Source organism: Eleutherodactylus coqui, chromosome 3 (genome assembly GCF_035609145.1).
Source record: "Eleutherodactylus coqui strain aEleCoq1 chromosome 3, aEleCoq1.hap1, whole genome shotgun sequence".
In the NCBI taxonomy this organism is placed as follows: domain Eukaryota; kingdom Metazoa; phylum Chordata; class Amphibia; order Anura; family Eleutherodactylidae; genus Eleutherodactylus; species Eleutherodactylus coqui.
The window spans coordinates 22,344,983-22,371,649 of NC_089839.1; the positions used below are offsets into that span (position 1 = coordinate 22,344,983).

The following is a 26,667-nucleotide window of genomic DNA, read 5'->3' on the forward strand; positions in this document are numbered from 1 at the left end:
GGCCACTAGTAATAGCGACCCCTTTAGTGGCCACTAGTAATAGCGCCCCCTTTAGTGGCCACTAGTAATAGCGCCCCCTTTAGTGGCCAATAGTAACAGCGGCTCCCTTTAGTGGCCAATAGTAACAGCGGCCCCCTTTAGTGGCCAATAGTAACAGCGGCCCCCTTTAGTGGCCAGTAGTAACAGCGGCCCCCTTTAGTGGCCAGTAGTAACAGCGGCCCCCTTTAGTGGCCAGTAGTAACAGCGGCCCCCTTTAGTGGCCAGTAGTAACAGCGGGCCCCCTTTAGTGGCCAGTAGTAACAGCGGCCCCCTTTAGTGGCCAGTAGTAACAGCGGGCCCCCTTTAGTGGCCAGTAGTAACAGCGGGCCCCCTTTAGTGGCCAGTAGTAACAGCGGGCCCCCTTTAGTGGCCAGTAGTAACAGCGGGCCCCCTTTAGTGGCCAGTAGTAACAGCGGGCCCCCTTTAGTGGCCAGTAGTAACAGCGGGCCCCCTTTAGTGGCCAGTAGTAACAGCGGGCCCCCTTTAGTGGCCAGTAGTAACAGCGGGCCCCCTTTAGTGGCCAGTAGTAACAGCGGGCCCCCTTTAGTGGCCAGTAGTAACAGCGGGCCCCCTTTAGTGGCCAGTAGTAACAGCGGGCCCCCTTTAGTGGCCAGTAGTAACAGCGGGCCCCCTTTAGTGGCCAGTAGTAACAGCGGGCCCCCTTTAGTGGCCAGTAGTAACAGCGGGCCCCCTTTAGTGGCCAGTAGTAACAGCGGGCCCCCTTTAGTGGCCAGTAGTAACAGCGGGCCCCCTTTAGTGGCCAGTAGTAACAGCGGGCCCCCTTTAGTGGCCAGTAGTAACAGCGGGCCCCCTTTAGTGGCCAGTAGTAACAGCGGGCCCCCTTTAGTGGCCAGTAGTAACAGCGGGCCCCCTTTAGTGGCCAGTAGTAACAGCGGGCCCCCTTTAGTGGCCAGTAGTAACAGCGGGCCCCCTTTAGTGGCCAGTAGTAACAGCGGGCCCCCTTTAGTGGCCAGTAGTAACAGCGGGCCCCCTTTAGTGGCCAGTAGTAACAGCGGGCCCCCTTTAGTGGCCAGTAGTAACAGCGGGCCCCCTTTAGTGGCCAGTAGTAACAGCGGGCCCCCTTTAGTGGCCAGTAGTAACAGCGGGCCCCCTTTAGTGGCCAGTAGTAACAGCGGGCCCCCTTTAGTGGCCAGTAGTAACAGCGGGCCCCCTTTAGTGGCCAGTAGTAACAGCGGGCCCCCTTTAGTGGCCAGTAGTAACAGCGGGCCCCCTTTAGTGGCCAGTAGTAACAGCGGGCCCCCTTTAGTGGCCAGTAGTAACAGCGGGCCCCCTTTAGTGGCCAGTAGTAACAGCGGGCCCCCTTTAGTGGCCAGTAGTAACAGCGGGCCCCCTTTAGTGGCCAGTAGTAACAGCGGGCCCCCTTTAGTGGCCAGTAGTAACAGCGGGCCCCCTTTAGTGGCCAGTAGTAACAGCGGGCCCCCTTTAGTGGCCAGTAGTAACAGCGGGCCCCCTTTAGTGGCCAGTAGTAACAGCGGGCCCCCTTTAGTGGCCAGTAGTAACAGCGGGCCCCCTTTAGTGGCCAGTAGTAACAGCGGGCCCCCTTTAGTGGCCAGTAGTAACAGCGGGCCCCCTTTAGTGGCCAGTAGTAACAGCGGGCCCCCTTTAGTGGCCAGTAGTAACAGCGGGCCCCCTTTAGTGGCCAGTAGTAACAGCGGGCCCCCTTTAGTGGCCAGTAGTAACAGCGGGCCCCCTTTAGTGGCCAGTAGTAACAGCGGGCCCCCTTTAGTGGCCAGTAGTAACAGCGGGCCCCCTTTAGTGGCCAGTAGTAACAGCGGGCCCCCTTTAGTGGCCAGTAGTAACAGCGGGCCCCCTTTAGTGGCCAGTAGTAACAGCGGCCCCCTTTAGTGGCCAGTAGTAACAGCGGCCCCCTTGAGTGGCCAGTAGTAACAGCGGCCCCCTTGAGTGGCCAGTAGTAACAGCGCCCCCCCCCCTTGAGTGGCCAGTAGTAACAGCGCCCCCCCCCCCTTGAGTGGCCAGTAGTAACAGCGGCCCCCCCCTTGAGTGGCCAGTAGTAACAGCGGCCCCCCCCTTGAGTGGCCAGTAGTAACAGCGGCTCCCTTTAGTGGCCAATAGTAACAGCGGCCCCCTTTAGTGGCCAGTAGTAACAGCGGCCCCCTTTAGTGGCCAGTAGTAACAGCGGCCCCCTTTAGTGGCCAGTAGTAACAGCGGCCCCCTTTAGTGGCCAGTAGTAACAGCGGCCCCCTTTAGTGGCCAGTAGTAACAGCGGGCCCCCTTTAGTGGCCAGTAGTAACAGCGGGCCCCCTTTAGTGGCCAGTAGTAACAGCGGGCCCCCTTTAGTGGCCAGTTGTAACAGCGGGCCCCCTTTAGTGGCCAGTAGTAACAGCGGGCCCCCTTTAGTGGCCAGTAGTAACAGCGGGCCCCCTTTAGTGGCCAGTAGTAACAGCGGGCCCCCTTTAGTGGCCAGTAGTAACAGCGGGCCCCCTTTAGTGGCCAGTAGTAACAGCGGGCCCCCTTTAGTGGCCAGTAGTAACAGCGGGCCCCCTTTAGTGGCCAGTAGTAACAGCGGGCCCCCTTTAGTGGCCAGTAGTAACAGCGGGCCCCCTTTAGTGGCCAGTAGTAACAGCGGGCCCCCTTTAGTGGCCAGTAGTAACAGCGGGCCCCCTTTAGTGGCCAGTAGTAACAGCGGGCCCCCTTTAGTGGCCAGTAGTAACAGCGGGCCCCCTTTAGTGGCCAGTAGTAACAGCGGGCCCCCTTTAGTGGCCAGTAGTAACAGCGGGCCCCCTTTAGTGGCCAGTAGTAACAGCGGCCCCCTTTAGTGGCCAGTAGTAACAGCGGCCCCCTTTAGTGGCCAGTAGTAACAGCGGCCCCCTTTAGTGGCCAGTAGTAACAGCGGCCCCCTTTAGTGGCCAGTAGTAACAGCGGCCCCCTTTAGTGGCCAGTAGTAACAGCGGCCCCCTTTAGTGGCCAGTGGTAACAGCGGCCCCCTTTAGTGGCCAGTGGTAACAGCGGCCCCCTTTAGTGGCCAGTGGTAACAGCGGCCCCCTTTAGTGGCCAGTGGTAACAGCGGCCCCCTTTAGTGGCCAGTAGTAACAGCGCCCCCCCCCCCTTGAGTGGCCAGTAGTAACAGCGGCCCTCCCCTTGAGTGGCCAGTAGTAACAGCGGCCCTCCCCTTGAGTGGCCAGTAGTAACAGCGGCCCTCCCCTTGAGTGGCCAGTAGTAACAGCGGCCCTCCCCTTGAGTGGCCAGTAGTAACAGCGGCCCTCCCCTTGAGTGGCCAGTAGTAACAGCGGCCCTCCCCTTGAGTGGCCAGTAGTAACAGCGGCCCTCCCCTTGAGTGGCCAGTAGTAACAGCGGCCCTCCCCTTGAGTGGCCAGTAGTAACAGCGGCCCCCCCTTGAGTGGCCAGTAGTAACAGCGGCCCCCCCCTTGAGTGGCCAGTAGTAACAGCGGCCCTCCCCCTTGAGTGGCCAGTAGTAACAGCGGCCCCCCCCCTTGAGTGGCCAGTAGTAACAGCGTGCCCCCCCCTTGAGTGGCCAGTAGTAACAGCGCCCCCCCCCCTTGAGTGGCCAGTAGTAACAGCGGCCCCCCCTTGAGTGGCCAGTAGTAACAGCGGCCCCCCCTTGAGTGGCCAGTAGTAACAGCGGCCCCCCCTTGAGTGGCCAGTAGTAACAGCGGCCCCCCCCTTGAGTGGCCAGTAGTAACAGCGGCCCTCCCCCTTGAGTGGCCAGTAGTAACAGCGGCCCCCCCCTTGAGTGGCCAGTAGTAACAGCGCCCCCCCCCCTTGAGTGGCCAGTAGTAACAGCGCCCCCCCCCCTTGAGTGGCCAGTAGTAACAGCGGCCCCCCCTTGAGTGGCCAGTAGTAACAGCGGCCCCCCCTTGAGTGGCCAGTAGTAACAGCGGCCCCCCCTTGAGTGGCCAGTAGTAACAGCGGCCCCCCCCTTGAGTGGCCAGTAGTAACAGCGCCCCCCCCCCTTGAGTGGCCAGTAGTAACAGCGGCCCCCCCCTTGAGTGGCCAGTAGTAACAGCGGCCCCCCCCTTGAGTGGCCAGTAGTAACAGCGGCCCCCCTCTTGAGTGGCCAGTAGTAACAGCGGCCCCCCCCCCTTGAGTGGCCAGTAGTAACAGCGGCCCCCCCCCTTGAGTGGCCAGTAGTAACAGCGGCCCCCCCCTTGAGTGGCCAGTAGTAACAGCGGCCCCCCCCCTTGAGTGGCCAGTAGTAACAGCGGCCCCCCCCCTTGAGTGGCCAGTAGTAACAGCGGCCCCCCCCTTGAGTGGCCAGTAGTAACAGCGGCCCCCCCCCCTTGAGTGGCCAGTAGTAACAGCGGCCCCCCCCCCCCTTGAGTGGCCAGTAGTAACAGCGGCCCCCCCCCTTGAGTGGCCAGTAGTAACAGCGGCCCCCCCCCTTGAGTGGCCAGTAGTAACAGCGGCCCCCCCCTTGAGTGGCCAGTAGTAACAGCGGCCCCCCCCCCTTGAGTGGCCAGTAGTAACAGCGCCCCCCCCCCTTGAGTGGCCAGTAGTAACAGCGCCCCCCCCCTTGAGTGGCCAGTAGTAACAGCGGCCCCCCCCCCTTGAGTGGCCAGTAGTAACAGCGGCCCCCCCCTTGAGTGGCCAGTAGTAACAGCGCCCCCCCCTTGAGTGGCCAATAGTAATAGCGCCCCCCCTTGAGTGGCCAATAGTAATAGCGCCCCCCCCTTGAGTGGCCAATAGTAATAGCGCCCCCCCCTTGAGTGGCCAATAGTAATAGCGCCCCCCCTTGAGTGGCCAATAGTAATAAAAGCTATAACTCGCTGTCAAGCTCTGGTCTGGACAGGACGCCACTGCAGCACTCAGAGAAGATCTGGCCTCCTCTCCTGGTGTCTGTGCTGCATACAGTACATACAAGAACGCAGACTTTAAGGAAGGAGTCTGAGCTCTGCAGCAACGTCCCGTCCCAACTGCAGCCTGACCGTAAGTGCTTGCGCCAGGTAATTATTTAGAGTAACTACTGGCCCGGCGGTGGCAACCCTAGGTGGATCTGAGCAGGATTGTCTCCCTCGATGGAATGTAGTGGGGGGACGATCTAAAGGTCTTGTCCTGGCCTTTCTGTCCCAGGATTGGGACCTGTTGTGCCCAGCAGCACACCTGCGGAGGGCGCTCCACTACCATTCTGGAATCGGCTGAAGCTGCAGGGTCTACAGGTTGATACTCCAGAATACCAGTCTGTATAATGACTTGCGCTCCAGCCTACCCGCCGCCATCAGCGCAGATCGGAGGTGACAGGCACATGTTGTCTTTCAAAGCAGCCAGAACGATCTTATGTTTTACAAATCAGAAATAAAAATAGTATTAACGCCCCTGGCGTCCGTGGAGCTTGATACGAAGCGCGATTGTGGGTGGAAAAGCCTTGGAGAGCTAGAGGCGTAGGCGTATTGGCGCGGTGGCACGCCTGGGCTCCGGGGTACGTGGATTTACATTTATATTGTTCCTCTGACACACAGAAGTGTGCCGTGTATCAGACAATCTCCCAGCACTTTCATCCTCGCCGCTGCCGGCGCGCCACACTGTGCTTTGTTCTCGGCATACGCTCGGAGATGGCAAAACCTTCGTTGGAAGTAGCGTCATCTGATTACTAACAGAGGCCGGCGTATAGAGACAATGGAGAAACGGCAAATAAGAGGCCTCATCAGATACTTACAGGGATTTAATAGTCAATGGAATCCAAGCAGGGAGCCGGAAGAAGGCAGTAATGTGGAAATTAGCCTACAGCACCGCCTGCACTTATCATGGTGGTCCCACAGTGCCCCCCCCCCCCTTCCCCACCACTTTATGTATCTAAGAAAGCTGGGGGTCAGCAAATATGGCCGCCGTTACAGCTGCCACTCTGGTCTGGTCTATGAGATCTGCCTAATTACGCAGTGATACATCTACTGCAACATTGTACCTGCCATTCAGAGGTCTAGGGAAGCTCTGCACCAGGGCTGAGGGTGCTAGCAAATGCAGCACCATGGACTGGGGCATCAACCTATCTAGTGCCATGACCTGGGGGGTACTAGCCTACACAGCACCATGGGACTGGGAGCACCAACCTATCTAGTACCATGAACAGGGTGTACTAGCCTGCACAGCATCATGGGACTGGGAGCACCAACCTGACTAGTACCAGGGTCTAGGGGTACTAACCTATCCAGAACCATGGGCTGGGGGCACTTACTCATCTAGTACCAAAGTCTAGGGGTACTAACCTATCCAGAACCATGGACTGGGGGCACTTACTCATCTAGTACCAAGGTCTGAGGGTACTAAGCTATCTAGCACCAGGGTTTGAGGGTACTAACCTATCTAGTACCAGGGACTGGCACACCAACCTATCTAGCACCAGGGACAGATGGCACTAAACAATCCCAAGCCAGGTCTCGCATATGAAAGCTCCCTAAATCTGCTGTGATACAGTACATCTACCGCAACGTTGTAGTCACCATTAGGAGCTATAAGAAGGCTCTGCACCAAAGGTTGTGGGTACTAACCTATCCCGCACCATCAACTGAGGAGGCTGACCTATCTTGTACCGGGGACTGGGTGCAATATTCTACCCAGCACAAGACACTGAGCAGTCCAGAACCAAGCAATGGGGGGCAATAAAATATCCAGAACCAGGGACTGATGGCACTAAACTATTGTAAACCATGGGTTGGGTGCACTAACCTATGTAGTACCAGGGACTGAGGGCACTAACCTATGTAGTACCAGGGACTGAGGGCGCTAACCTATGTAGTACCAGGGACTGAGGGTGCTAACCTATATAGTAGCAGGGACTGAGGGCACTAACCTATGTAGTAGCAGGGGCTGAGGGCACTAACCTTATGTAGTAGCAGGGACTGAGGGCGCTAACCTGTCTAGTAGCGGGGACTGAGGGCGCTAACCTGTCTAGTAGCGGGGACTGAGGGCGCTAACCTGTCTAGTAGCGGGGACTGAGGGCACTAACCTGTCTAGTAGCGGGGACTGAGGGCGCTAGGCTGTCTAGTAGCAGGGACTGAGGGCGCTAGGCTGTCTAGTAGTGGGGACTGAGGGCGCTAGGCTGTCTAGTAGCGGGGACTGAGGGCGCTAGGCTGTCTAGTAGCGGGGACTGAGGGCGCTAGGCTGTCTAGTAGCGGGGACTGAGGGCGCTAGGCTGTCTAGTAGCGGGGACTGAGGGCGCTAACCTGTCTAGTAGCGGGGACTGAGGGCGCTAGGCTGTCTAGTAGCGGGGACTGAGGGCGCTAACCTGTCTAGTAGCGGGGACTGAGGGCGCTAACCTGTCTAGTAGCGGGGACTGAGGGTGCTAACCTGTCTAGTAGCGGGGACTGAGGGCGCTAACCTGTCTAGTAGCGGGAACTGAGGGCGCTAACCTGTCTAGTAGCGGGGACTGAGGGCGCTAACCTGTCTAGTAGCGGGGACTGAGGGCGCTAACCTGTCTAGTAGCGGGGACTGAGGGCGCTAACCTGTCTAGTAGCGGGGACTGAGGGCGCTAACCTGTCTAGTAGCGGGGACTGAGGCGCTAACCTGTCTAGTAGCGGGGACTGAGGGCGCTAACCTGTCTAGTAGCGGGGACTGAGGGCGCTAACCTGTCTAGTAGCGGGGACTGAGGGCGCTAACCTGTCTAGTAGCGGGGACTGAGGGCGCTAACCTGTCTAGTAGCGGGGACTGAGGGCGCTAACCTGTCTAGTAGCGGGGACTGAGGGCGCTAACCTGTCTAGTAGCGGGGACTGAGGGCGCTAGGCTGTCTAGTAGCGGGGACTGAGGGCGCTAGGCTGTCTAGTAGCGGGGACTGAGGGCGCTAGGCTGTCTAGTAGCGGGGACTGAGGGCGCTAGGCTGTCTAGTAGCGGGGACTGAGGGCGCTAGGCTGTCTAGTAGCGGGGACTGAGGGCGCTAACCTGTCTAGTAGCGGGGACTGAGGGCGCTAACCTGTCTAGTAGCGGGGACTGAGGGCGCTAACCTGTCTAGTAGCGGGGACTGAGGGCGCTAACCTGTCTAGTAGCGGGGACTGAGGGCGCTAACCTGTCTAGTAGCGGGGACTGAGGGCGCTAGGCTGTCTAGTAGCGGGGACTGAGGGCGCTAGGCTGTCTAGTAGCGGGGACTGAGGGCGCTAGGCTGTCTAGTAGCGGGGACTGAGGGCGCTAGGCTGTCTAGTAGCGGGGACTGAGGGCGCTAGGCTGTCTAGTAGCGGGGACTGAGGGCGCTAGGCTGTCTAGTAGCGGGGACTGAGGGCGCTAGGCTGTCTAGTAGCGGGGACTGAGGGCGCTAGGCTGTCTAGTAGCGGGGACTGAGGGCGCTAGGCTGTCTAGTAGCGGGGACTGAGGGCGCTAGGCTGTCTAGTAGCGGGGACTGAGGGCGCTAGGCTGTCTAGTAGCGGGGACTGAGGGCGCTAGGCTGTCTAGTAGCGGGGACTGAGGGCGCTAGGCTGTCTAGTAGCGGGGACTGAGGGCGCTAGGCTGTCTAGTAGCGGGGACTGAGGGCGCTAGGCTGTCTAGTAGCGGGGACTGAGGGCGCTAGGCTGTCTAGTAGCGGGGACTGAGGGCGCTAGGCTGTCTAGTAGCGGGGACTGAGGGCGCTAGGCTGTCTAGTAGCGGGGACTGAGGGCGCTAACCTGTCTAGTAGCGGGGACTGAGGGCGCTAACCTGTCTAGTAGCGGGGACTGAGGGCGCTAGGCTGTCTAGTAGCGGGGACTGAGGGCGCTAGGCTGTCTAGTAGCGGGGACTGAGGGCGCTAGGCTGTCTAGTAGCGGGGACTGAGGGCGCTAGGCTGTCTAGTAGCGGGGACTGAGGGCGCTAGGCTGTCTAGTAGCGGGGACTGAGGGCGCTAGGCTGTCTAGTAGCGGGGACTGAGGGCGCTAGGCTGTCTAGTAGCGGGGACTGAGGGCGCTAGGCTGTCTAGTAGCGGGGACTGAGGGCGCTAGGCTGTCTAGTAGCGGGGACTGAGGGCGCTAGGCTGTCTAGTAGCGGGGACTGAGGGCGCTAGGCTGTCTAGTAGCGGCGACTGAGGGCGCTAGGCTGTCTAGTAGCGGCGACTGAGGGCGCTAGGCTGTCTAGTAGCGGCGACTGAGGGCGCTAGGCTGTCTAGTAGCGGCGACTGAGGGCGCTAGGCTGTCTAGTAGCGGCGACTGAGGGCGCTAGGCTGTCTAGTAGCGGCGACTGAGGGCGCTAGGCTGTCTAGTAGCGGCGACTGAGGGCGCTAGGCTGTCTAGTAGCGGGGACTGAGGGCGCTAGGCTGTCTAGTAGCGGGGACTGAGGGCGCTAGGCTGTCTAGTAGCGGGGACTGAGGGCGCTAGGCTGTCTAGTAGCGGGGACTGAGGGCGCTAGGCTGTCTAGTAGCGGGGACTGAGGGCGCTAGGCTGTCTAGTAGCGGGGACTGAGGGCGCTAGGCTGTCTAGTAGCGGGGACTGAGGGCGCTAGGCTGTCTAGTAGCGGGGACTGAGGGCGCTAGGCTGTCTAGTAGCGGGGACTGAGGGCGCTAGGCTGTCTAGTAGCGGGGACTGAGGGCGCTAGGCTGTCTAGTAGCGGGGACTGAGGGCGCTAGGCTGTCTAGTAGCGGGGACTGAGGGCGCTAGGCTGTGTAGTAGCGGGGACTGAGGGCGCTAGGCTGTGTAGTAGCGGGGACTGAGGGCGCTAGGCTGTGTAGTAGCGGGGACTGAGGGCGCTAACCTGTGTAGTAGCGGGGACTGAGGGCGCTAACCTGTGTAGTAGCGGGGACTGAGGGCGCTAACCTGTGTAGTAGCGGGGACTGAGGGCGCTAACCTGTGTAGTAGCGGGGACTGAGGGCGCTAACCTGTGTAGTAGCGGGGACTGAGGGCGCTAACCTGTGTAGTAGCGGGGACTGAGGGCGCTAACCTGTGTAGTAGCGGGGACTGAGGGCGCTAACCTGTGTAGTAGCGGGGACTGAGGGCGCTAACCTGTGTAGTAGCGGGGACTGAGGGCGCTAACCTGTGTCGTAGCGGGGACTGAGGGCGCCAGGCTGGCTAGTAGCGGGGACTGAGGGCGCCAGGCTGGCTAGTAGCGGGGACTGAGGGCGCCAGGCTGGCTAGTAGCGGGGACTGAGGGCGCCAGGCTGGCTAGTAGCGGGGACTGAGGGCGCCAGGCTGGCTAGTAGCGGGGACTGAGGGCGCCAGGCTGGCTAGTAGCGGGGACTGAGGGCGCCAGGCTGTCTAGTAGCGGGGACTGAGGGCGCTAACCTGTGTAGTAGCCGGGACTGAGGGCGCTAGGCTGTCTAGTAGCGGGGACTGAGGGCGCTAACCTGTGTAGTAGCCGGGACTGTGGGCGCTAGGCTGGCTAGTAGCGGGGACTGAGGGCGCTAGGCTGGCTAGTAGCAGGTCCACCATATTGGGTAGTGAGTGTATTCTGGTCCTCCTCATCCTCGGTTACATTGTATCGGTCTGTAGAGCTCTGGCATATTCGCCTTTCCCCCTCCGTTGTTGATGTGATGATGTTTCTCTTCCAGATTCCCAGTCGGAGGACGACCCTTCCCCTATGAAACGGCCTCGAATACTAGACAGCGGGGACGGCCCCGACCGTAATCGCCCCAAACAGAAGAGCCGACGCCGCTGCTTCCGCTGCCAAATAAAACTGGAGTTGGTACAACAGGAGTTGGGGTCTTGTCGCTGCGGTGAGTGGATCCAACACGCTGCATAAGATGTAGCATGGGACGTCCAGAGCAAAGCTGCACAATCTACAGAGAATGAGGAGCAACTTTGTAAACTCCAGTCACCTCCAGAGCTGCATTCACAATTCTGCAGATTTCCTTGTCGCTCTCACAAAAATGAAAGTGTTACAATGACATACAGTGCGCCCTAACCTCTCAGCTGACTATTACCCACACAATTGTGAATGCAGCTCTGGATGTGATTGGAGTATAAGAATTGCGAGTTTAGCTTTAGACATGAATGAGGTGTAGGAGTTTTGAAAGCAGTAGAAAGAATTCCATGCAGCTTTGGATGTGACTGCAGTATACGCACGGAGTGAGTGCAGCTTTGGATGTAAGTAGAGTAAAACTATAGATCCAGCTCTGACATGATTGTAAGGTGTTTGAGGAAGTCTCTGGTGGTATAAGAATTTTGAATGCAGCTTTGGCTGTGACTGCAGTACACAATGCAATTAACTTATTTGCTCTCCTCCAAAAGGAAGAAAACTACTTCCTACCAGCCAAAGTGGAGCCCCCAATCTGTAGACAGAGCCGGGTGCTGGTGGACTGGATCAGACGCCTTTGATGCAGATCTGGGTGGTACAGGGTACAAAATAAATGCAGCAAAGTATTTCCAAAGTCAGGGTGGCTCCCCGGGACAACTACCATCTGAATAGTCGCTCTACACCGTCGTTAAAGCGTACCAACGGCCGTGGTTTGTGCGTCTTTGTACAGAGCGATTGTTCAAATCCGCGATCGCCGGACGAATTGTTGGGAGCGCTTACACCGGCCAAAATATTGTTTGTTGACTAGTTTGGGGCGTGAGGTTCTTCGACGGGGGTATATTTGAAATTTCGACTCTTTCCCGATTGGTTGCCGAGTCCACTGGACACACACAAATACGTGTGAGCGTTCCTCGAACTGCGGTCGATCGCTGGACCGAAACCAGCAAGCGTTCTTTCGACGACCAGAAGCGACTGTTCAGTCGAGAGTCACTTGCGCGGATTTGTGTTAAACGGGAGGGTGAGAAGTTCCCAAAAAGTTGGGAGACAATCGGCGTTCGTGGGAGACGCACAGCGAACAAGCGGACCGCTTCCTGCCATCAGCAATTACCTCTTTACATGATGGGTGATCAACCGGCGACTATTTTTAGGTGAGCTGAAAGGAAGCGACTACTTGCTGGACGCTCACTCTTCACCCGGTTAGTGGCCGTGTTGACCCGGAACAACCGCCGCTTCCGTTCGCGCTGGCAGGAGACTATTCGGATGATGGTTGGAGCCACCTTCACTGGTATATGTCATACAGTGTATCCCGGGAAGTCATAGATGTACTTACCCCCCCAGCAGGACGCTTATCTCCCAGCCTTGTTTTCTGGGTCACTACAGTGCGCCGCCATTACTCTTCCGCTTATAGTTCACAAATTACCATAAAGCATTCATCAAAATCATCTCTGCCAGAAGCGACAAATAATTGTAATGCGGTAATAAGATAATGACATTTGTATCATTACTTGGCTAATATACAGCGGAGCCGAGGAGTCGGGGAGCTCCCAGGAATCCCCAGTGGCCCCCCATCATCGGAACATTCACCCGGGGCACTGGGCCCATTGCACACAGTAACCATGGCAACCGTAGGGTCGGGTTGACCGTAACTTATTCTACTTATGTGATGCACGCAGAAAGGTGGCCCCGCCATCCAGCATGCAGCCACGTGGGGAGAGGGGGGGGGGGGGGGGACGGACGACACACACATGTATACCTCCGTCCTGCTGGATACAGCACAGTGCTTGAGCTCTGTTATCTCCTGCGGTCCCGTTGGCGTGCATGTAGCAGAGGTGTGCACCCGTGTCCTCTGCTGCCAACACTTCATGGCGTGGGCTGCATTCCTAATATCGACTGGAGGGGTAATATGACTGGCACTCTTCCTATTTTCCATTCCCCCCCCCCCCCCCCCCCGGTCTTCCAACATGGCTGCCCTACTGCTGACACTGACCGGGACACACTGTGCCTTGGCACTTCACGCTGCTCTGATTGGCCAGCACTACTCACCCGAGCAGACACTTTAAGGGGTTGTAAAGTGTTGATGGCCGATCCTTAGGATAAGCCATCCATAGTACATTGGCGGTTTCAGTCCTGCTGATCAGCTGTTCACCAAAGCCAGCAAGCTCCGGCACTGAGCTGATTTCTGCAGGAAGCAAACAGCACGGTTCTTACTTTAGTGGCGAAGTTTGGTATTGCAGGCGAAGCTCACATTGAAATAAATGGGAAGTTGGCAGGCAATAGCAAACCTGGCCACTACAGTTAGAAAGGAGCTGTCTACATTCTGCAAAAATGACGTTCATGCATGAGTGGACTGGCCCGGAAAATAGTTGATCGTGGGGGTCCTGAGTAATGAACACCCCGCCGATCTACTGTTGACGACCTGTCCTGAGGATAGACCATCGATAGTTTACAACTGGACAACCCCTTCCGATTTTGAGAATGCAGTCCTAGGGCATCCCAAAGTGTGGGCAGCGGAGGGGACACATGCGCACCTTGGCTCTATTCACTGCAGATGTAGCAGAGGGCCTGAACTTGATTATCTCCAGTGGCTCCATTGAAGTGAATGAGGGGACATACACAACCTCAGCTGCCCACCAACGCTGCGTCCTAAATAGTGGCTTTGGTCAGACAATCCTTTCCAAGTCACTCTTCCTTTATTCCACTGGTTACCCCCCCCCCCCCCCCCTCCCTTCCTTCCCGGTCCCTGTGGTCCCTCTTCCAAGATGCCGCTCCTGTCACTACTCTGTGCAGACTGTGTCGGTAGTCTCAGGCACTTCTCGCTTCCTGATTGGCCAGCGCTGCTCACGTAAGTGTATTGCACTACCAATGCTCATTGGGTAGTCTTGGAAGTCTGGCAACCGTCTTGGAGGAATAAAGAGGGGCCTTAGGAAAAAGTGAGAGGAAGAGGGTCCCCCCCCCCCTTCCCAGGACAAATTGTGTCCCTTGTTTCAAAGTAATTGTCCATTTTTCTGTAAATCGGGTGAAATGGCTCCATAATGAAACGTTATTATAATGCTGCATCATTTTCAGGATCTCTGCCTACTGTCAGTGAATGGGAACAGACTTACTTGCATCCACAGACTGAAAACTCCACCCTAGTACGTTTGACGGCTCAAGAACTGTTCCAGTTGCATCCAGCCCAGACAATACTGATACTTTGTAAGGAACGAACAGGGCCGGATTGTGTCTAACTACCTGACATTGCATCGCCTGATACATTGTAGCAAACCCTCAGCTGTGCAAGGAGGATGGGTTGCATTTACAGAAGGCTGGAGAAAGAGAGCATTTTGCTGCACTGGCTGTCCGGTTCTAGGGGCCGTGCCTCACAACCCAAGATAAGGCCCTCGGGGGCCACACAGGCGGGCGGAGCAGCTCTGCCCCATTACAGGTTATGAGGCTCTGGCAGGAAATTGCGTCTCATAAATAATGCTTAAGAGGCTTTGCTTTATAAATTGAACGTGTTGTGAATTGCGCCCCTCCGTCGCCCCCGGAGCCGGGAGCAGCGAGAACAGAAGATGTCATTTTCATTACTTTTTAATGAGGTGCCAATTAAAGCCAAAGACGGAGCTCAGGAGAGCCGCAGCCACCAGCCCCCCGCCACCCCCCAATCTTTACACCTCCCTGTTTTTTGTGCTCCATCGTCCGTGAGTCTTCGCCCTGGAGCCCGCTACGGGAACGCCGCCAAGTGGGGGGAGAAATTCATTAAATTACAATCTCATCCGCAGCGCACACAGACAAATTCCGCTCGGCTTTGATCTTCAAAAGAGCAATTTGTAGGATGAGTTGTGCGCGCCCTCGCCCCGCCGACGGGAGAGGTGAGAGGAATAGCTAATTGTTTAGGATCCTTGGTATGCGCTGGCACTGCGTGCCGTTAACCCCATCGCTGCGCCGCAAGTCTGTGTTACTCCGCCGCCAAGTTGGAGAAAGTGGGTGACCATTCAAATGTCACTCAGCTTTCCCACAATCCTGAATGGATGGGCGTGGTTGGGTTTCCGATTTAGGCAGCGGAGGGGCTGACCGCTGGCTAGCATTGCTGAGAATTGTGCGGTAGGGTTCATGGTATGGGATTAGAATAAAAACATGTCTGCTTTGCTGTAGAAACAGCGCCCCTCCTGTCTGTTGGCTGGAGCTGGTATTGCCGATAAGCTATTCATTTAAATTGGGATAAGCTGCAGTACTGCACACAGCCTGTAAATCACAGAGGCGCTGGTGCGGTGATGGATGTCTTTAGCAATGCCCGGCGATCCTCCTCATCCCCTCCTGTACGTTATTGATGGCGCTCGGCCGCCGCTGCCTGCAGTTTCCCATCTTGCGGGTCTCGGTGACAATATTACTTCTTATTCCGGAGCTGGAAGGTGACTTTAGCGGAGCGAGCCGCCCACGAGCCGCACTTAAGACGTCGCTTAAATTGAAACTGCAACAGAAAATGCAGCCAGCAGAGTTAAGAGGCGGTTTGTTTGTAGAATCAGCGCGGCCGGATCAGTGTGAGTCCGGGTAATATGGCAGCCGCCGGCGCCTGGAGGGGGCGCAAGACCGACGTGACTGCACTGAGAACTGCTGCATCAGGGCCGCTGTGTGTACAGGTGGCTGTGGAATGCACCAACCAGAGGCTATACGCTACACACACCGGACGCTACACACACCGGACGCTACACACACCGGACGCTACACACACCGGACGCTACACGGTACACACACCAGACAGTATACAGTACACACACCGGACACTACACACCGGACGCTATACGGTACACACACCAGACAGTATACCGTACACACACCGGACACTACACACCGGACGCTACACGGTACACACACCAGACAGTATACAGTACACACACCGGACGCTACACACGGCGAATAATATACAGTACATACGCTGGGCACTACACACCAGTCAGTATACGGTACACACGCCGGACACTACACACCAGACAGTATACGGTACACACCAGTCAGTATACGGTACACACGCCGGACACTACACACCAGACAGTATACGGTACACACGCCGGACACTACACACCAGACAGTATACACGCTGGATAATATACAGTACACACGCCCGACACACCAGATAGTATACGGTACACACGCCGGACACTACACACCAGACAGTATACGGTACACACGCCGGACACTACACACCAGACAGTATACACGCTGGATAATATACAGTACACACGCCCGACACACCAGATAGTATACGGTACACACGCCCGACACTACACACCAGACAGTATACGGTACACACGCCGGACACTACACACCGGACGCTATACGGTACACACGCCGAATAATATACAGCACATAAGCTGGACACTACACACCAGACAGTATACGGTACACACGCCGGACACTACACACCAGACAGTATACGGTACACACACCGGACACTACACACCAGACAGTATACGGTACACACGCCGGACACTACACACCAGACAGTATACGGTACGCACGCCGGACCCTACACACCAGACAGTATACGGTACGCACGCCGGACCCTACACACCAGACAGTATACGGTACGCACGCCGGACACTACACACCAGACAGTATACGGTACACATGCCGGACACTACACACCAGACAGTATACAGTACACACGCCGGACACTACACACCGGACGCTATACGGTACACACGCCGAATAATATACAGCACATAAGCTGGACACTACACACCAGACAGTATACGGTACACACGCCGGACACTACACACCAGACAGTATACGGTACACACGCCGAATAATATACAGCACATAAGCTGGACACTACACACCAGACAGTATACGGTACACACGCCGGACACTACACACCAGACAGTATACGGTACACACGCCGGACACTACACACCAGACAGTATACGGTACACACGCCGAATAATATACAGCACATAAGCTGGACACTACACACCAGACAGTATACGGTACACATGCCGGACACTACACACCAGACAGTATACGGTACACACGCCGAATAATATACAGCACATAAGCTGGACACTACACACCAGACAGTATACGGTACACACGCCGGACACTACACACCAGACAGTATACGGTACACACGCCGGACACTACACACCAGACAGTATACGGTACACACGCCGCACACTACACACCAGACAGTATACGGTACACACGCCGCACACTACACACCAGACAGTATACGGTACACACGCCGGACACTACACACCAGACAGTATACGGTACACACGCCGGACACTACACACCAGACAGTATACGGTACACATACCGGACACTACACACCAGACAGTATACAGTACACACGCCGGACACTACACACCGGACGCTATACGGTACACACGACGAATAATATACAGCACATAAGCTGGACACTACACACCAGACAGTATACGGTACACACGCCGGACACTACACACCAGACAGTATACGGTACACACCAGACAGTATACGGTACACACGCCGGACACTACACACCAGACAGTATACGGTACACACGCCGGACCCTACACACCAGACAGTATACGGTACACACGCCGGACCCTACACACCAGACAGTATACGGTACACACGCCGGACACTACACACCAGACAGTATACGGTACACACGCCGGACACTACACACCAGACAGTATACGGTACACATACCGGACACTACACACCAGACAGTATACAGTACACACGCCGGACACTACACACCGGACGCTATACGGTACACACGCCGAATAATATACAGCACATAAGCCGGACACTACACACCAGACAGTATACGGTACACATGCCGGACACTACACACCAGACAGTATACGGTACACTCGCCGGACACTACACACCAGACAGTATACGGTACACATGCCGGACACTACACACCAGACAGTATACGGTACACATGCCGGACACTACACACCAGACAGTATACGGTACACATGCCGGACACTACACACCGGACGCTATACGGTACACATGCCGAATAATATACAGTACATACGCTGGACACTACACACCAGACAGTATACGGTACACATGCCGGACACTACACACCAGACAGTATACGGTACACATGCCGGACACTACACACCGGACGCTATACGGTACACATGCCGAATAATATACAGTACATACGCTGGACACTACACACCAGACAGTATACAGTACACATACCGGACACTACACACCAGACAGTATACGGTACACACACCGGACACTACACACCAGACAGTATACGGTACACACGCCGGACACTACACACCAGACAGTATACACGCTGGATAATATACAGTACACACGCCCGACACACCAGATAGTATACGGTACACACGCCGGACACTACACACCAGACAGTATACGGTACACACGCCGGACACTACACACCAGACAGTATACACGCTGGATAATATACAGTACACACGCCCGACACACCAGATAGTATACGGTACACACGCCCGACACTACACACCAGACAGTATACGGTACACACGCCGGACACTACACACCGGACGCTATACGGTACACACGCCGAATAATATACAGCACATAAGCTGGACACTACACACCAGACAGTATACGGTACACACGCCGGACACTACACACCAGACAGTATACGGTACACACACCGGACACTACACACCAGACAGTATACGGTACACACGCCGGACACTACACACCAGACAGTATACGGTACGCACGCCGGACCCTACACACCAGACAGTATACGGTACGCACGCCGGACCCTACACACCAGACAGTATACGGTACGCACGCCGGACACTACACACCAGACAGTATACGGTACACATGCCGGACACTACACACCAGACAGTATACAGTACACACGCCGGACACTACACACCGGACGCTATACGGTACACACGCCGAATAATATACAGCACATAAGCTGGACACTACACACCAGACAGTATACGGTACACACGCCGGACACTACACACCAGACAGTATACGGTACACACGCCGAATAATATACAGCACATAAGCTGGACACTACACACCAGACAGTATACGGTACACACGCCGGACACTACACACCAGACAGTATACGGTACACACGCCGGACACTACACACCAGACAGTATACGGTACACACGCCGAATAATATACAGCACATAAGCTGGACACTACACACCAGACAGTATACGGTACACATGCCGGACACTACACACCAGACAGTATACGGTACACACGCCGAATAATATACAGCACATAAGCTGGACACTACACACCAGACAGTATACAGTACACACGCCGGACACTACACACCAGACAGTATACGGTACACACGCCGGACACTACACACCAGACAGTATACGGTACACACGCCGCACACTACACACCAGACAGTATACGGTACACACGCCGCACACTACACACCAGACAGTATACGGTACACACGCCGGACACTACACACCAGACAGTATACGGTACACACGCCGGACACTACACACCAGACAGTATACGGTACACATACCGGACACTACACACCAGACAGTATACAGTACACACGCCGGACACTACACACCGGACGCTATACGGTACACACGACGAATAATATACAGCACATAAGCTGGACACTACACACCAGACAGTATACGGTACACACGCCGGACACTACACACCAGACAGTATACGGTACACACCAGACAGTATACGGTACACACGCCGGACACTACACACCAGACAGTATACGGTACACACGCCGGACCCTACACACCAGACAGTATACGGTACACACGCCGGACCCTACACACCAGACAGTATACGGTACACACGCCGGACACTACACACCAGACAGTATACGGTACACACGCCGGACACTACACACCAGACAGTATACGGTACACATACCGGACACTACACACCAGACAGTATACAGTACACACGCCGGACACTACACACCGGACGCTATACGGTACACACGCCGAATAATATACAGCACATAAGCCGGACACTACACACCAGACAGTATACGGTACACATGCCGGACACTACACACCAGACAGTATACGGTACACTCGCCGGACACTACACACCAGACAGTATACGGTACACATGCCGGACACTACACACCAGACAGTATACGGTACACATGCCGGACACTACACACCAGACAGTATACGGTACACATGCCGGACACTACACACCGGACGCTATACGGTACACATGCCGAATAATATACAGTACATACGCTGGACACTACACACCAGACAGTATACGGTACACATGCCGGACACTACACACCAGACAGTATACGGTACACATGCCGGACACTACACACCGGACGCTATACGGTACACATGCCGAATAATATACAGTACATACGCTGGACACTACACACCAGACAGTATACAGTACACATACCGGACACTACACACCAGACAGTATACAGTACACACGCCGGACACTACACACCGGACGCTATACGGTACACACGCCGAATAATATACAGTACATAAGCTGGACGCTACACACCAGACAGTATACGGTACACACGCCGGACACTACACACCAGACAGTATACGGTACACACACCGGACACTACACACCAGACAGTATACGGTACACACGCCGGACACTACAGACCAGACAGTATACGGTACACATGCCGGACACTACACACCGGACGCTATACGGTACACACGCCGAATAATATACAGTACACACGCCGGACACTACACACCAGACAGTATATGGTACACACGCCGGACACTACACACTGGACGCTATACGGTACACACGCCGAATAATATACAGTACATACGCTGGACACTGCACACCAGGCAGTATACGGTACACACGCCGGACACTACACACCAGACAGTATACGGTACACACGCCGGACACTACACACCGGACGCTATACGGTACACACGCCGAATAATATACAGTACATACGCTGGACACTACACACCAGACAGTATATGGTACACACGCCGGACACTACACACCAGACAGTATATGGTACACACGCCGGACACTACACACCAGACAGTATACGGTACACACACCCGACACTACACACCAGACAGTATATGGTACACACGCCGGACACTACACACCAGACAGTATACGGTACACACGCCGGACACTACACACCAGACAGTATACGGTACACACGCCGGACACTACACACCAGACAGTATACGGTACACACGCCGGACACTACACACCAGACAGTATACGGTACACACGCCGGACGCTACACGCCGGACGCTACACGCCGGACGCTACACGCCGGACGCTACACGCCGGACGCTACACACCAGACGCTACACACCAGACAGTATACGGTACGCACGCCGGACCCTACACACCAGACAGTATACGGTACGCACGCCGGACCCTACACACCAGACAGTATACAGTACGCACGCCGGACCCTACACACCAGACAGTATACGGTACGCACGCCGGACCCTACACACCAGACAGTATACGGTACGCACGCCGGACCCTACACACCAGACAGTATACGGTACGCACGCCGGACCCTACACACCAGACAGTATACGGTACGCACGCCGGACCCTACACACCAGACAGTATACGGTACGCACGCCGGATAATATACAGTACACATGCCGGACACGACACACCAGACAGTATACTGTACACGTGTCGGACACACACACGCCAGACGCTATGCAGTGCACGTGTCGGACACACACACGCCAGACGCTATGCAGTGCACGTGTCGGACACACACACGCCAGACGCTATGCAGTGCACGTGTCGGACACACACGCCAGACGCTATGCAGTGCACGTGTCGGACACACACACACGCCAGACGCTATGCAGTGCACGTGTCGGACACACACACACGCCAGACGCTATGCAGTGCACGTGTCGGACACACACACACGCCAGACGCTATGCAGTGCACGTGTCGGACACACACACACACGCCAGACGCTATGCAGTGCACGTGTCGGACACACACACACACGCCAGACGCTATGCAGTGCACGTGTCGGACACACACACACACACACGCCAGACGCTATGCAGTGCACGTGTCAAACGCTGTATGCGCCACACGCTTAACAGTACACGTACCGGACGCTGTATACGCCACACGCTATACAGTACACGTACCGGACGCTGTATACGCCACACGCTATGCAGTGCACGTACCGGACACTAGACATTGGCTGACATTGCGATTGGCTGACTGCAGGCGTTAACAACATGGCGGACAGGACGCCGCAGCTGAAGATGTATAGGGCCCCGGCAGGAGTCACTGATACATGCCCTGCTAGAGCGCCCCCGTTATGTGGATGTTCACACGTATCCGGACGCGATTGGAATTCTTGTATTGACGCCTCTCGCATTAATCATGCGCCGGCTTCTGTATGCAGAACACTAGTCCGCAGCCGCTGTTAACATCCTGACATTTTGTACAGGCGAGCGCTATAATGTAGGCCTGCATTTCATTACCAGCTGTGGGAAACTCATTCTGATTCCTGCAGAAAAACAAGTCAGAAATTGGAAGCAGCGAAAACCGGAAAAACTGCGAAAATGACTTCTATACCCAGAGCTGCAATGGCTGGCGGCCGGCGCCAAATCAATGAACCAGCATGAGGGGGGATCTCCCCAAACATGACCCAGACCCCTCTGTTGTAACGATGAGGTTGAGGTCACCGGTTGGGGTGCAATTCTTGTATTAGGAATGGCTCCGCTATGTGCAGGGGAGCTGCGAACATCTCCTGAAAGGTTGGAGGGGGTGGGGGGGGAAGGGGGGGGGGGGGTCCAATCCCATGCAACAGAAAGTCCACCCCTAATAATTACACTGGGCGAAAAATTACAAAAACATCAATTACTTTGTTATGATTTTTTCTTTAAAGTTAAAGCTCATGTTCAAGTTATTTAACCCCTTAGTGCCTTTTTTCTTTTTTGTTTTTTAAATCGTAACTCCTTTATTTATACCATCAGCCTCGCTGTCTGAGGGCTGGTTGGTTTTCGCGGGACGAGTTGTATTTTTCAATGGTGCTATTTAATGTACTGAAAAACTTTTAAAAAGTTCTAAGTGCAGTAAAATTAAAAAAAACAACATTCCACCATCAATCGGTGCGTCTTGTTTTTACGGCGCACAAACTGCAGCAAAAATGACCTGATAACTGTATTCTGTGGGTCGGTGCGATTACTACGATACTAAACTTATGTAGTTTTTTGGGGTTTTTTTGTTGTACTACTTGTATTTTTTTTTAAAGACCTTTATTTATTTTTTTAATCATTTTCTGCCGCCATCTTCTGCGCACAATAACTTTTTAATATTTCGGCCCACATAGTTGTGCGAGGGCTCATTTCCTGCGGGGCGTCCTGTAGTTTGCAATAGTACCATTTTAGAATACATACAGCTTTTTGATCACTTTTTATTGCGTTTTTTTTTTCTGACAACGTTCACCGTGCGGTAAATAATGCGTTACTTTGATAGATCAGACTTTTACGGTCGCAGCGATACCAAATACGTGTTTTTGTTTTATGATTTAGATTTTTTTATTTAGTCTAACCAACGACCTGTAAAAACCCATTTCATTAATTACATCTTACTGGTGGATGATCCGCAGTGTTTCTACACCGTGGAAACATATCCTATATGTTACATAAACCTACCCTTATAGTGCTCAGTCAGCGCGCGGTGTGTACCCTACATGTTACATAAACCTACCCTTATAGTGCTCAGTCAGCACGCGTTGTGTACCCTACATGTTACATAAACCTACCCTTATAGTGCTCAGTCAGCACGCGGTGTGTACCCTACATGTTACATAAACCTACCCTTATAGTGCTCAGTCAGCACGCGGTGTACCCTATATGTTACATAAACCTACCCTTATAGTGCTCAGTCAGCACGCGGTGTACCTTACATGTTACATAAACCTACCCTTATTGTGCTCAGTCAGCACGCGGTTTGTGTACCCTACATGTTACATAAACCTACCCTTATAGTGCTCAGTCAGCACGCGGTGTGTACCCTACATGTTACATAAACCTACCCTTATAGTGCTCAGTCAGCACGCGGTGTGTACCCTGCATGTTACATAAACCTACCTTTATAGTGCTCAGTCAGCACGCAGTGTGTACCCTACATGTTACATAAACCTACCCTTATAGTGCTCAGTCAGCGTGCAGTGTGTACCCTACATGTTACATAAACCTACCCTTATAGTGCTCAGTCAGCACGCGGTGTGTACCCTACATGTTACATAAACCTACCTTTATAGTGCTCAGTCAGCACGCGGTTTGTGTACCCTACATGTTACATAAACCTACCCTTATAGTGCTCAGTCAGCGTGCGGTGTGTACCCTACATGTTACATAAACCTACCCTTATAGTGCTCAGTCAGCGCGCGGTGTGTACCCTACATGTTACATAAACCTACCCTTATAGTGCTCAGTCAGCACGCGGTGTGTACCCTATATGTTACATAAACCTACCCTTATAGTGCTCAGTCAGCACGCGGTTTGTGTACCCTACATGTTACATAAACCTACCCTTATAGTGCTCAGTCAGCACGCGGTGTGTACCCTACATGTTACATAAACCTACCTTTATAGTGCTCAGTCAGCACGCGGTGTGTACCCTACATGTTACATAAACCTACCCTTATAGTGCTCACTCAGCGCGCGGTGTGTAGCCTACATGTTACATAAACCTACCCTTATAGTGCTCAGTCAGCGTGCGGTGTGTACCCTACATGTTACATAAACCTACCCTTATAGTGCTCAGTCAGCGCGCGGTGTGTACCCTACATGTTACATAAACCTACCCTTATAGTGCTCAGTCAGCGCGCGGTGTGTACCCTACATGTTACATAAACCTACCCATATAGTGCTTAGTCAGTGCGGTGTGTACCCTACATGTTACATAAACCTACCTTTATAGTGCTCAGTCAGCGCGCGGTGTGTACCCTACATGTTACATAAACCTATCCTTATAGTGCTCAGTCAGCGCGCGGTGTGTACCCTACATGTTACATAAGCCTATCCTTATAGTGCTCAGTCAGCGCACGGTGTGTAACAGTGATTGCAAAGTAGTTGCACAATCACTTTTTATTAAGCAGGTTAATGGTGAGCCGACTGGATTAATCATATAGGCATACTTCTAAAAAATACAATACAATTGCAAATGGACTACATTGTTCCTCATAATTAAAAAACCTTACGTGGCCGAAAAACGGATATCTTATTTGAATTCAGCGCACTAAAGTTACTATAAGCCGCCTATCTGCTTATCGGTTACTATGCTGCACAGTGTTACTATTGTCCCATTCTCCATGTGTCGTTTTATACTCCAGCCCCAGGTTTATTCATCTATTTGTCCACATTGCTGTGTCCATAGCATCTGTCAGTGTCTGATGATGTCATCGGAGGGGAGGCGTTTCAAGTTTTCTACTCCAGGTCCAGCCTTAGGTCTCCACCCAATCATGACAATGGGATTGATCAACTCTGTTGAATTTCTGTGTTCCTGTTAATTCTTGGTTAAGTGTTCGGTGGTCTTCACTGTTGCATCTCATGGCTTGCCGACAACCAACTTCTATATCTTGTCTGAGAGATTGTCAGAGCCCCGCCCTCAGTGATGACATCACTGATATAATTACATGCGATCCGATGTGAGATCCACACACCTTATACTACAATAACAGCTATTCATTTGTTACTGAAAAACTATATATATTGTGTCTGAGAGGTAGTCACAGCCCCGCCCCCTAGTGATGACATCACTATATAATCATACAGAAAAGTTGAAGAATGAAGTTTTCTTTATATACTCTTTGTCAAAAATAATCCTACCGCTAGAAGTAGTTGTCATTTTGCCGCACAACCCAGCATGCAGTTCCATCTCATGCAGCACAAATCGTGTCAGCAGCACAGCCACATACCAATAGTGGGGAAGCAGAATAAAGATGCACGCTCATCCACAAGATCCAGACTTATGAATCCACAACTTTGTAGCAGGAAAAGGTCATAGAGCAGCACACAGGAGTCCAACACCTCTTGGTCCCATCATCAGATGGAAACTTTTATTAACTCCATGTGATTAAAACGACGTTTCGACCACCAGATGATGTCTTCATTAAGCTCAAACATACACTAAATACACGTGCAATAGATAACACAATGTAACCAATCATTGATGAGACAGTTCATTGTACCCGCACCTTACATGTGTGCGTCGCAGGCGGTCCTGGATCGGCATCGGGTGCGGACGTTCTAATCACATAAACATTATAAAATAAGCTGTATCTAAATCCGCCCGGCGTCCATATTCCCCCATTGCGCCTGAAGAGTCCCTCATGTGACCCAGGATCAGGGAATGTCTTCTGCGCATGCGTGAGACTACAGAACTCACGCGAGGACTAAGCAAAATCCCCAAATTAGAGGGCAGTAAGCGTGCGCAAGATTTTACCACTCTCGCAGGAACTCGCAGCCTCTTACACCACACATCCGTCCCATCTCACCAGTGGTATGCCCACGTCATTCCTAACTCCACCCCTTACCAACCACTTGAGCGTCCTCAGCAGTGTTCTCAGATCCCAAAGGCCGACATCATCCATATAAAGGTTGTCAGGAGCACATGATGTCCAGTCAAGACCACCATAGACCCCAGGCTTCTCTTTTTCAGCCTCCCAGGGGATATCTCTAACCTACAGCGATTAAATAGTTTGTGACTTCCACCAATAGCAGGGGTCAACTGTTGTAAAAAAGGAGAATTGGTAGAAGTCGCAAGCTATTTAATCGCTGTAGGCTAGAGGTATCCCCTGAAAAGGTTGCTAGAGGCGGTACAACGGGGTATTAGAGCCTCCATGTCCGCCCATATCACATCTTGTATCCAAGCTAGAGGTAGTACAACAGGGTACTAGAGCCTCCATGCCCGCCCTTATCATGTCTTGTATCAAAGCTAGAAGCAATACAACAGGGTATTAGAGCCTCCGCACCCGTACGTATTACATCTTGTATCAAAGCTATAGGGGGT

At 54.0% G+C, this 26,667-nt stretch overlaps 1 protein-coding gene across 1 annotated transcript in view; it reads left to right on the forward strand.

Annotated features, from left to right (window-relative positions):
* ZFAND3 (zinc finger AN1-type containing 3) overlaps nt 1–26,667 on the forward strand; it is a 156,107-nt gene that overhangs the window by 125,917 nt on the left and 3,523 nt on the right. The window contains exon 5 of the mRNA XM_066595298.1: nt 10,469–10,633. Coding sequence (XP_066451395.1) covers nt 10,469–10,633 — 165 coding nt within the window. The remainder of the gene's footprint in view (nt 1–10,468; nt 10,634–26,667) is intronic.